At 42.6% G+C, this 12,410-nt stretch overlaps 2 protein-coding genes across 3 annotated transcripts; both read left to right on the plus strand.

Annotated features, from left to right (window-relative positions):
* Window positions 1-3,240: 3,240 nt before the first annotated feature.
* Window positions 3,241-4,741, plus strand: LOC133844818 (small ribosomal subunit protein uS17). Of its 2 annotated transcripts, none has more exons than XM_062279082.1 (4): window positions 3,241-3,370; window positions 3,920-4,045; window positions 4,129-4,334; window positions 4,537-4,741. In XM_062279082.1, exons 1-4 carry the CDS (start codon window positions 3,359-3,361, stop codon window positions 4,658-4,660), a joined length of 468 nt encoding a protein of 155 aa, XP_062135066.1. In that variant the 5' UTR covers window positions 3,241-3,358; the 3' UTR covers window positions 4,661-4,741. The 2 variants fall into 2 exon arrangements, with proteins under 2 accessions (XP_062135066.1, XP_062135067.1); XM_062279083.1 differs by lacking the exon at window positions 3,920-4,045 and adding an exon at window positions 3,632-3,754 and having other exon boundaries at window positions 3,344-3,370.
* A 711-nt stretch (window positions 4,742-5,452) lies between these two features.
* Window positions 5,453-12,087, plus strand: LOC133844813 (proteasome-associated protein ECM29 homolog). Its single transcript, XM_062279078.1, has 10 exons — window positions 5,453-5,611; window positions 5,779-5,909; window positions 6,018-6,898; window positions 6,965-7,444; window positions 7,501-7,964; window positions 8,022-8,384; window positions 8,441-9,082; window positions 9,145-10,409; window positions 10,473-10,613; window positions 10,676-12,087. Exons 1-10 carry the CDS (start codon window positions 5,530-5,532, stop codon window positions 11,993-11,995), a joined length of 5,769 nt encoding a protein of 1,922 aa, XP_062135062.1. The 5' UTR covers window positions 5,453-5,529; the 3' UTR covers window positions 11,996-12,087.
* The last annotated feature ends 323 nt before the right edge of the window (window positions 12,088-12,410 follow it).

Raw genomic sequence — 12,410 nt, forward strand, 5'->3', positions numbered from 1 at the left:
TTCTATTAAAAAATAATTTTAGAATGTAATTATATATCTTGCTATAAAAAAGAGTAAGCTGGCTTATGAAAATAACATTTGGTGAAAGGTAATAGGCTAATATTATGTATACGCCATGGGTTATCTTTACTTCCCTATTATATTAATTGAAATCACTTTTAAATAATTATCAAAATATTTAAATAAAAAAAAACAAGTTTTTACAACTACATGACTTAAAAAAAAAAATCATATAGCACGAATGAAGAAAATCTGTAATGTTTCGAGATTAGTTAATCTGATAACGAGTAAAATAAAAGGCGAATCCGAAAATATGTAAACAAGTGTAACAGTCTCTTTTCGACACAGCAGACTAAACAGTTTCAGCCTTTAAACAACGTCCGTTGAGGAAAATTATGCTTTAAACGTATTCGGCAGGGGGCCAGGATAATAGTTGCTTTGGGTTGCCTTGAGCTGTCCGTGCTATCCGTGTTTATCTGTATCTGTCCGTGTATTTGTAGAATGTTGTGTATACAGGAATTAGCATAATTACAGCATCAACCCTTCACAAAAGGCGCGCATTGACTGTCTGAAGCGGGTGGGGAGGCAGGGTGGAGCAGGTGGGCAGACTCTTGTACACGCCTAACTATGGCAGCAGCAACAATGTCCCGAAAACACAGAAAGAAACATCCCGCCCCCAAACCGCTGTCCCAGGCATGGCATCATAATAATTTCGTTGCGTTTGTTTTTTGACTCTGAATTGCTGGGCTGCGGAATTTTGTGCGGGTTTGTGGGACTGCTGCTCTGATGAAGGTACTAAAAGCCCGAAATCCGACGCATAAATTTATTTGTTGTATACAAGCAAACCCGATGAGTGGCCCCCCAGATCCCCAAAAACCTTAGCTAAGCCACAGCTTCAGCTTCAGCAACAGCAACAGCAACAGCTACAACCACAGTCACAGCCATAGCCACAGCCAGCTGCTGCTCATCAAAATTGTATGGACGGGTCCCTGTGGGCCGAGTGGGAAAGCAGACGATGGGAGGGTTTTGTTGGTGTTGCCACCAACAGGAGCAGGAACAGCAACAGCAAAAGTAAAACCAAAACCAAACAAAGCATGCCAAAAATTATCTCGGTCACTTTTCAAATGCACGCACACTTATACAGCCGAATAAATGCGAAGAGATGCAAACAGAAGGGTTAAGAAGGCAACCCTTAGCCCCAGCTCCTTGATAGGGTCAATGGTTTGACACCCATATAGCAGTCACTTGAAAGTTTTATGTGTATACCACACACACATCCACACTTTTGCTTTGCGGCAGCAAAGTTGACAACACTGTTTACCTAATGTACCGTTAAGCTGCACACTTAATGCCGTTATCTTTTCCCGTCTTTGTCATTGTCTCATGCACCAAGGAAATTATTTTCTTAATTTACTTTGAAGTGCCCGCTCTCCCGCTCGGAGGGGGTGACGGGAGGTGACTTTAAAATACTTATAATAAATATTTAAGTACTGAATTCAAAATGATGGCCGCATCCGCATTTTGAGCAATTTGCATTTGGCATATTTCACAAACTTTCGCTCATCAAACTTTTTTCATTTACAACAAAGTTGAGCACTTGTCCAACAACAACAATTAACATACATACAACTGAAAACAAAATACTTTCTTTTACAATCCGAACATTAAATACCCTTGCTGTGTAAAGTTAACTTTTAGTTTGATAAAAACATTTTCAAATGTGGCTTTTTTTACAAAATTATGTGTATTTAAATAAAAAGACAAAAAAAACGTTCAACTCTTTAGTTATGTGTGACATATTCCCTTAAACAGCTTACTCTATAAAATGGTTTCATTAAATCAAATTAGCCAATGTTTATTTGTATTGCTTTAATTAGATTGGGAATGCAAAAATATGGTTATTGTTACTACTCCAGATGTTGTTAATGTCTACTAAACATATTCCGCTCGTCAAGCCGATAGAAGCATCTTGGCAACCTTGTTCAACTTATGTATTGATTCATTCATTGTAACATATTTATACAAGGTATAACAATTCTCCGAATTTTTATTAATATCCAGCAAGTATGTGTGAGTAAAAGTCGGATTTATTGTTTTACCTTTTACAAAATATGCGAAACACGAAAATGGAAACCTTCAACGAAAGGATGACAAAAGGATTCACTGCAGCTGTGCAGCATTGTTACCTTGCCAACGAGTAAGGCCGAGGGAAAGCCTTGACAGCTCAGCTCGGCGCAGCACCACATACGCATGCCACGCCCATCAGCCAGCAGTTTCCTTCCCCACCAGCTAGAGCAACAGCAACTGCTGTAGCGAAGCCTAGTGCAGGTTAAGGTCACCACCCATCGTCAGCGGAGAACGCTAGTTGGCGATTATTTTATGCAGCAGACATCCGCACCAGCAATGGCATTGAAATGCAGCCGAGCCTGGGTTGGGCACGGACCTTGTCCTGAGTGTGGTAGGCCCCATCGGTGACGTTTAACGGTAAACGGACTTATAGCTACGCCAACACAGCTGATTTCGCCTTGGACCTGTGTCAGTTGCTGCAGATGCGTCTTCGTTTCACGCCAAGGCAATTGTCTTCTCTAGTTACTGCGCTTGTTTATGCTGTTATTTTTTTCTTAATCCAACCCCATTTTTTTCTTTTTGTGGCATGTGTGCGTGAATGTAAATATATAGTACAATAAACCGCATGCAATACTCGCAGCGCTCTCTGGAGAATTTAGTGTGTCTCACAAAAAAACTGCTAAAACAGCGTAAAAAGAACGCACAAAGACATTTTTCGAAAGCCACTTAAGTAGACACTTAAGTCAGTAGGATATGGCTACAAATCCACCACTCAACAAAAATCAAAGTCAATGTCAGCAAGCCATAAGGTCAATAGCTGAACAAATATTGCAGTCCCCGGATGACACCAAGGACAAAACATTTTTCAAATCAAAAAATAAAAAAAAATTATCTAAAACTGTACGAAATTTAAAAAGTGCGCACTGTGTGGCACTGTTGTATATGACATATCGATAACAAATGCCTGCAGAGTTGTCACCTACTCTATCCAAAAAATAAATGCACCCTGTTGCTGATTAATCGATATTTTAATAATTACTGTGGTTTTGGATACGGCTTTATTTAGACTCTAATACTACAATTATTTTAATTTATGACCAATTATGACCGTAAATGAGCTGATTATTTATGAAACGAACCATTCATTTATAATCGTAGAGTGCGCGTCACAGTTTTTGTTGGTGAACCACAAGTACTATTCAGATACCATAAAATACTTAACAAGTAACAAGTAATGAAATATCGCCCATCTCTAATTTAACGCGTGCTCTTTCTTTCCTCTTGCTCCAACATGGCTGATCAGGTAAGGCAGCAAAAATGTGTTCGAAATTAAATAAAATACAGCGTTAATTGGGCTGGTAAATGATAAAAGCAATGTAAACGGTGAAATTAAGTGGATTGTGAAACAAAATACACATTTTCCTGTACAGTGAGACCACTGCACAACATTCGTTGAGTGATCCAAAATTTACGCTGAAGCAATCCGTATTCAACATAACCACACTTGTACGCATGCTGTGTACGCTGGTGTCTCACAAAGAACACATTCGAAATTTTGTTTTAGCAAACCGAACGTGCATTTCGCAAACAACACGCTGTGCCAACAACGCGTCTTAAGCGCGCCAATGGCAAGAAGCAATCACGTTTACACCGTCGTATTGGGTTAGGCTTTAAAACGCCAGCCGAGGTAAGAGTCGCAGATCAAATGTAACTAATATTGCGTCCCCGTTTTCTTCCCTTTCATCCACAACCACCACAACAACAACAAACAAACGAAATGCCTCCGTCTCCCATGCACGTTGTTTGTACCCGGCCCCCGTAACTTGTCGAATGCAACGCTAACACGAAACAGAACGAACGCGCCTTCCAAAAGCAGTTCGGTGTTAACCTAAACCGTAAGGTGAAACCCGGCATCACCAAAAAGAAGGTGCTCCGCCGTTACCGTGATGTTGGTCTGGGTTTCAAAACCCCACGTGAGGTATGCATGCTCCTTTGTAGTCCCACCCGTTTGCCTTTAAAAGGATGTTTTTATAACTAATCTCCATTTCTTACACCCGACAGGCCATCGATGGCACCTACATTGACAAGAAGTGCCCATGGACCGGAGATGTCAGAATCCGTGGTCGCATCCTGACTGGCATTGTGCGCAAGGCCAAGATGCAGCGTACCATTGTCATCCGCCGTGATTATCTGCACTTTGTGCGCAAATACAGTCGTTTCGAGAAACGCCACCGCAACATGAGCGTCCACTGCTCGCCCGTCTTCAGGTATGTTCCACACAGGCCATTAGAGAATTATTCGATACTATATGATGATAAAATCATGACGGTCTTCATAAAACAAATTGCTGAAGCAACTTGACTCTTTTTACATACACTGTAAAAATACTGACAAATCTAAACGATTGTCTTATTGTTTATTTTACAATGCAATGTCAACTTAACTTGGAATTATCTCTTTACTTTGCAGAGATGTTGAGCAAGGAGACATCGTCACCATTGGCGAGTGCCGTCCCCTCTCAAAGACCGTGCGTTTCAATGTTTTGAAAGTCAGCAAGGGTCAGGGCGCCAAGAAGAGCTTCAAGAAGTTTTAAGTGAGGACAACACCACAGCGGAAGAAAACAATATTTGTAGCATTATTCTTTTTGAATAAAACAAAAAAAATGTAAATTTAACTCCACCGCATATATTTTTTTCAAGTTTATTTCAGAATTTTCAGAACTAATCCAATTCTTATGAGTACAAAAGGTTAGTATTCACTTAATTTTAATGTTGCTCTGTTAGCGTATTCTGATGATAAAATCATGACGGTCTTCATAAAACAAATTGCTGAAGAACCTTGACTCTTTTTTACTATATGTAAAAAAACTGAAATTTTTCAAAAGATTCGCAAAAGTTTTTTTGATTTATTTTCTTTTACTAATTTGTACAACTTTCATTTTGCTTTTCAGTTTTTAACTCCTTTTCGATGACACCGTAACTCCGAGACATGTGTTTATATATTTGACTTGAATAAAATTCTTTAAAATTAAAAATTGCTTTAAAACTTTATTTAATTTTGGGGAAATTCATTAGATTAGAAACAAGTTCCAAGCTCGCGTTTATTACAGGTATACGCAAGATGGAATTCCAAACAACTAATTGATAAGCATCTTCAGCTGCGATAAAAAAAAACCTATCTGAACTCTTTTTGCCCTGCGTAGGCTCAAAAGAATCGAATTGGCAAGAAAACTACCAAAAGACCTTTTCTATGTATTCCCAAAAATGTCAATCCATTTTAATCGGTGGAAATTTGATCATAATTTGCACCTTTCAACGTATTTTCCTGGGTATCAAACTCTCAACTTCATTTTGAATTCGTGTCTTTAACATTTGAACTGCGCGCCCAGCGTTGTTTATAAAGCAGTGAGTGAATGACTTGCTATTAAATAGTCTGGCAACGTCAAGTGACTCAGCTGTTGCAATGCACTGGCAACACTGTCAGACGCTAAACAAAAAAAGAAAAATAAGCAAAATGGAAACAGCGGGACCTGGTGCAGAAATTGGTAAAAAATAAATACAATTTGTTTTGCTTAATACAAAAAACAAAAGAATCTGCAAGCTGACATTGAGTACAATCGCTTGGTGCAATAAGCAAGTCAATTTGTGATTTTAATATGGCCAAAACAATTACTGAAACTTACAAACGTTTGCATTCTTTTTTTTGCAACAGAGCTTCTCGAGCGTGTTTTGCTGCGTCTGGGAAATGCGGACACCGATGAGAAGCTGGAGACAACTGTGGGCAAGTTCCTAACGCCCGTAATTCTCAAAATTAACTCGCCCGACAATGTAGTGCGCACAAAGGTGAATATATTAAATTGTCCAATCCAGTTGACGCAGTCTACATGACGATGCACAAATGATAAATAAAATAAAAAATGTATGTATGTATGTATATTGCACTTTCATCAGGTTGTTGAAGTGCTGACACACATAAAGCGACGCGTAACATCGCGTGGTCAGGTGCAGATACCGGTAGAAGCGCTCCTGGATCAATATGCGGCTCCTGACAGTACCACATTCCTCAAGAACTTTGCCATCATCTTCATTAGCATGGGATTTCCTCGTTTGCCGTTGGAGACACAAGCAGCGCTTGCCTCAAAGATTGTGGGCTGCGAGAGTAAAATGGAGAATTATCAAGACAAGCTCTTTACGCTGTTGTTGCCTATCTTGAGTGACATCAAGATTCCCGATGATCCAGCACAACGAGCCGAGTTGCTTAAACTCAAGGATAAACCAGCAATTAGAGCCAGTTTCTTGTCCTTGTTGCAGGATGTTCTATTGTTGCCATACGGCATTACACAGGAACAGGATGTACCACCCGGACTCAGTCCATATAGTTTTAAGCGCGTCATTGCCAACAATTGGCGAGCTGAGGAACTGGAGAAGATCAAAAAGGGAATTGTGCGCTTCCTATGTGCCAGTGTATTTAGTGATAACGAAATCTTTGTGCTCCTCGTCGTTGCATCTGCGGACACGCGCTTCAGTGTGGCGACGCCCGCCATCGCTGAGCTGAGCAAGCTTTGCACAATGCTGGACTTTAATAATCCAGCTGTGACCTCAGCTCTCTATACGCTCTTCATTGGTCAGCAGAATCCGATAACGGAGCGACAGACGCGTCCGTGCTGCGCTCGTGTACGTCAGAAACTGTTGCAGTATCTGATTAAATGTCGTGGCAAGAGCATTAATGTCGGCAAGGGTCTCCAGGTGATATTTGATGGACTCTTTGGCACCAATACCAATCAAAAGTGCAAGGTGTTGGCGCTACAATTTGTGGAACTAGTGCTCAAAGAGTAAGTAAAAATGAAAATGCGTTATATATTCCCTGACTGCATTGCTGACCTTTCACTTAATTTCAGTGGACCCCGTGAAGTGGTTTCTAAGGTTTCCAAGGTGATACTGACAGGCATCACAAAAGTTATTGGTCGTGACTCTGTGGAGCCCAATGATGTGCAGAATGCTGCGTATTCAGCTTTGGCACAGCACGCGCGTAGCTTCCCACAAGATGTCAGCCAGGACCTAAAGCTGGTATTGGGCTACTTCAATAATCTGGCGAATTGCGAGGCCAATCTGCATAGCTCGATACGCGAAGCCCTAGTATCAATGGCTCCAGCGTTTGCGTGGAAAACAAAGACCAAATCCGATGCCATGGACGTGGATGGCGATCCATCGGAGGTCCATCTGGATGGACAACAGCATCTATTGCTGGCCATGCTGTTGGACAATGCCGAGTCGAAGATACAAATTGTGCAAAATGTGACCAGTGTCTTTCTAACCAGCTGCTATCCAGAATTCTATGCCCCTGCTCGTTACTTGCTGCTCCTCATCGCTGGCGAACGGTAAGAGTTTTGCTAGCCGAGAAAATGTTTGTAGGTTAATAATCCTTAACTTGCAGCAATTCGTTGCGCGAGAATGTGACCACTTATTTGTACGGCACTTCGAAGAAAGATCATGTCAACTACAGCATGCTTACCTCTATTGATCAGACAGTTAAACACGACACCGAGTCCATTAGTGACTTTAATCATCTGTCGATGGAGCAGCGTCGTGTTGTGCTGCCCAGCTTCCCTGTGCTGATGGCCCATGTACACGACATGTCCAATAAGAGGCTGAAAAAGAGCACTTCATGCGTTGTAGTCGGTCGCACCAAACTACCCTACACTCTGGAAGTATACGAAGAGATACTTGACTATCTCCGCCTATGCTTGTGGTACTCGGCGGGTGTTGTGGCTGCTCCTGGCGATGAGAAATACACGCGCGAGCTTCGCAACTACATAAAGATTAACTATGACGAGGAAGAGACCAATGCTCTGCATCAATATATGCAATTCGTGCAGCGTGGCGTCGAAGCTAAGCGAAGTAAGTTTTAAATTGGTGTTATTACGAACCACATTTAATATTTGTTGCACTTCGCAGCGGAATCGAGTCTGCTTTGTCTTTATGATTTATTGAATGCTGCTCCCGAGCTATTTGCATCCAAGCAACTACATCTCCTTGAACCATTGAGCAATTCACTGAAGGATGTCTCCGAAGTAATGCGGATTAATGTCGCCCAGGTCTATGGCATATTGTGGGCTTATGGAATGCAGGACGATAAGTTCGATCAGGAGGTGAAGGATTGCTTATCCAATCTGCCACAAAGAACCTTAGAACACAAGCATGGTTGGCTCCTAGTTTTGGGACATGCTTTCAATCGCAAAATCGAACATTTAAACGAACAGAAAATTCGAAAAGATTATGACCAATGGACTGAATTTATTAACGCTGTGAAAGTTATTGGTAAGTGAATTATACAATTTCAAGAACAATGCCTAAAATTCTCCACAATGTTGTAGCAAAAATGCTTTGTGATACACGATGGCTTCTTGTATCCGCGGCCGTAAAGTGTACTTCGATGATTGGCAAGACGGTGGAGATACCGAATGTGCAGGTGGAAATCCAAGTACAGTGCAGCAACAACGATGACGATGACGACGAGGAGTTGGCCGAGTATAAGAGCATTGAGGCATCCACCAAAATGATCATCTTTGGCGTCGTCTTCCAGCTGCTGCGCAGCACCTCAGCCCGACAAAAGATTCGCGAGGAAGCGGCAAAGTGCTTGGGCTATTTGGCAATTGGCGATGGTGCACACTTTACTAAGCGCAATCTGGACAAATTCTTAACCTTGGCCAAGGTGCAAAAAGATGCAGCATTGAACATTGCCATCTCTGAGGCCATTGTTATTACTTTATGTGGCTACGATGTGAATCGAGGACCACCGTCTGAGACTTTCCAGAATATACATTGCAGCGATGCGGATTTTGAGCAGTTTCTGACTGCGTTAATACGCCTGGTCACCGAACCCAATCCTCAATCGCGGCAGGCCATTTCTGTGTGGCTGTTGGCGGTGGTTAAACACTGCAGCAACCGACCCGCTGTGCTCGGCAAGAAACAACTGCTGCAATTTGCCTTTACCGAGCTGCTCTCTGACGACAGCGGTAAGTGCAGAAAATTCAACGTAGCTTTGTTATTTCTTATATATACTTGTTTGCATTTACAGAATTCGTGCAGGATGTTGCTTCACGTGGCTTGGGCCTTGTATATGCGCTCTCAGATTCAAACAGCCAAACCGATCTAGCAAACTCTTTGCTCGATCAGCTCATCGGAGGAAAGCGACAGGTGAACCAAGTATCGGGTGACACAGAACTGTTTGCCGAAGGTATGCTGGGCAAGACACCAACGGGTGGCAACATTACCACCTATAAAGAACTGTGTTCCCTGGCATCAGATCTGAATCAACCGGACATGATATATCAGTTCATGCAGCTGGCCAACCATAACGCCGCATGGACTAGTAAATTGGGAGCTGCATTTGGGTTGAAGACGCTTTCAGCGGAGTCGCGTCAGAAGATGCAGCCATATCTGGGCAAAATTATACCGCGCCTTTATCGTTACAAATATGATCCCACGCCCAAGATACAGAACTCCATGATATCCATATGGGACACCATTGTCATTGACTCCAAGGAGATAACCGAGCAATACTATTGGGAAATCCTGCGAGAACTACTCGACAATTTAACATGCACCGAGTGGCGTGTGCGCATCGCATGTTGTCTGGCTGTTCGAGATCTGCTCAAGCGTCCAAATGGGCTGCGTCTTCGTACCGAAGAGCAACTGCCAATCGTTGCATCAACAGCAGTCACGAATAGTCCACGGCGTGTGACACCCGAGACCATGGATGTGGATGAGCTACCAGAACCAGAGCTACGGGAACTTTGGTATCAGCTATTCCGCGTTATGGATGATATTCACGAAGGCACCCGCATGACCGCCCATGGCACAGCCGCCTTTCTCGGCAAGCTGTGTGTGTTGGCATCTTCCTTGGAGCATGGCAAGTCGGGCACAGCTGTTGCTGCCTCAATTCTACCCTATTTATTGGAAGTGGGTGTGGGTCACAAGGTAGCCGACATTCGCAAAGTCAGCATTAAAACCATATCAGATATGATTGACTCCTCTGGAGCCCTAATTGCCCCACATCTTGCCACGCTTATACCATGTCTTCTGCGAGCAACAGGCGAACTGGAGAACACAAAATTATCCTATGTATCTACCCGTCTGGGTGCTGATAATGAAGCACAAGAAGCCGTTGACAGCTTGCGTGCGGAGGCTGCCAAATCCCATCATACCATGGAGACGATCAACAAGTGTGTGCGATTCATTGACTACCAAGTGCTAGAGCGAATGACACCCGAGTTGCTGGAACTGATTAAGACCAGCATTAATCTAGGCACCAAAATTGGTTGCGCACATTTTGTCTGCTTGGTAAGTGTGCACACTTCTAGACAGTCTATTATCACACATTTATCGTCGTCGATACTCTTTCAGATCAGCATTCGATTGGGCAAAGAAATGACACCGTTGGTAGGAAAATATCTGGGTGCTTGTTTCAGCGGACTCAAGGATCGGAATATAACAGTCCGCAAATACAATGCCAGCGCTATTGGCCATCTCGTGGGTTTGGCCAAGGTAGGACCCTGTTAACTTGCTCTTTATATGCAATTAAACACATTTTGTATTTAAATTTTTAGGAGCAATCAATTAAAAATCTTTTTGGCAAACTGGATGATCTGTACATGGAGCAACCAACCAATAGATCGATTCCGTTGACCATACAATCCATAAACAAACGTCACCATGAACTGCTTAAGGATTACATGGACTGCATGTTGCCGCTCATCTTCTTTGGCATGCATGAAGAGCAAACGGAGGAAAACAAGGCTAACATTGAACTTTGGAAGGATCTGTGGAATGACATTAGCCCCGGCGATGCTGGCATTCGTCTCAACTTGCATGTAATTATACCCAAGCTGGAGTCGTCGCTGACTGACGCTAGCTGGTCGCGCAAGGCTCAGGCGGCCAATGTCATACAGAATATTGCCACACGCCTGAGCAGCTCATTAGAGGAGGCAGATCGAGTGCGCCTTATTAAACTGCTGCTCAGCGGTCTACAGGGTCGCACCTTTGAGGGCAAGGAGCGTCTGCTTCAAGCTCTGGCCGCACTCTGCAAGAATCTCGATCGCCAGCACGAAATATGCGGCAACATAATTGAAGCCGCAATGCGCGAAGCACGTAAACAGGAGCCACTCTATCGAACAATGGCATTGCCTGCGTTGGGAGATATTTTGGATGAGCTGGAGGCGGATCGCTTTGAAGAGGTGTATGACATGATCTGGTATCTATTGGAGAAAAAGGAGCTTCGTTCCGCTGACTCTGACGACGATGATGAACCCAGCAGCAGTACAGCCAAAAAGGAATTAACCGCAGATGAAAGGAATAAGAAGGCTCAGACACTGAACAAGCTAAAAGAAGTAGTTTGGGAAACGCTAGGCAAATCGTGGCCAAAGCATGCCATTATAACACAACACAGATATCAGCTTTTCTTTGCTGAGAACTGCACCAGTATACTTAGCGAGAGCACCCGTCCCGTTCAAGTCAGTCTCTTGGCCGCTCTCACCAAGTACGTGGAGCGTCTGTATATCTTCGAGGAAACAGCCAAGCTACCCGAGATGCCAGTTGAACGCAAAAACCTGGAGAAGAAACCTAAAACAGATGCGCCACCGCCGCTGCAAACGCGCGAGGCTATCGTTCAGAAGATCTGCAGTGATGTCCTAGCCGCAGTCACTCTTGCAGCTGGTGTACCCCATACAGGTCTCAAAAAGGAAGCCCTCAACATTGTGTTGATGCTCATCAAACGCCTGAGCCCAAAACGAGATCAGACAACTTTTAACCTGCTTAAGCAAAACTTTGAAATGAATCTAACAAAGTTTCAACGCGACTCCGCACCCGAGGTTCGTTGTCGCATCAAGGATATCGAGGAAAAGCTTAACAAGCTGGATCAAACCAATTAAGGAGGAATTATGTAGAAACTATTTTCGTCAACAAAAATTGTGCATCTGAATTGTAAATCCGAATAAATAACTAATATGAGGTTATATTTCAATCGGGCGCATGCATCCCAAGTATTGTTGGGGCTTCAGATTGTACACTCGGGCTCTACATTTAAATTTCTCATTTAGGATCAGTTGGGAACGGTAGAAAATCACAGAGAACACTGATTAAACACCTAGGAGCTATAGGGTATTATAACTTTGAGACATAATATCTAATGTTTATATGCATAATTTATATCGAAATTGGAATTGAAATGCAATTAAATTTTTAGATTTATATTTATATTTTGTAATGACTTGCTTATTTTATGTATAAAATTATTGACTACAAATTTAGCTACACACTATAAATTAAAAAAAGTTGTTTGAAAAC

Source organism: Drosophila sulfurigaster, chromosome 3 (assembly GCF_023558435.1).
Source record: "Drosophila sulfurigaster albostrigata strain 15112-1811.04 chromosome 3, ASM2355843v2, whole genome shotgun sequence".
Lineage (NCBI taxonomy): Eukaryota > Metazoa > Arthropoda > Insecta > Diptera > Drosophilidae > Drosophila > Drosophila sulfurigaster.

What these genes read in the sequence shown, in the direction of transcription:
- LOC133844818 (XM_062279082.1), top strand. An exon ending in GTTTCAAAACCCCACGTGAG is followed by an intron (nt 4,046 to 4,128) that starts GTATGCATGCTC and finishes TACACCCGACAG; the next exon opens with GCCATCGATGGCACCTACAT. An exon ending in CACTGCTCGCCCGTCTTCAG is followed by an intron (nt 4,335 to 4,536) that starts GTATGTTCCACA and finishes TTTACTTTGCAG; the next exon opens with AGATGTTGAGCAAGGAGACA.
- LOC133844813 (XM_062279078.1), top strand. Translation starts at nt 5,530, where the DNA reads ATGCACTGGCAACACTGTCAGACGCTAAACAAAAAAAGAAAAATAAGC. An exon ending in TAACGCTGTGAAAGTTATTG is followed by an intron (nt 8,385 to 8,440) that starts GTAAGTGAATTA and finishes ACAATGTTGTAG; the next exon opens with CAAAAATGCTTTGTGATACA. An exon ending in ATCTCGTGGGTTTGGCCAAG is followed by an intron (nt 10,614 to 10,675) that starts GTAGGACCCTGT and finishes TTAAATTTTTAG; the next exon opens with GAGCAATCAATTAAAAATCT.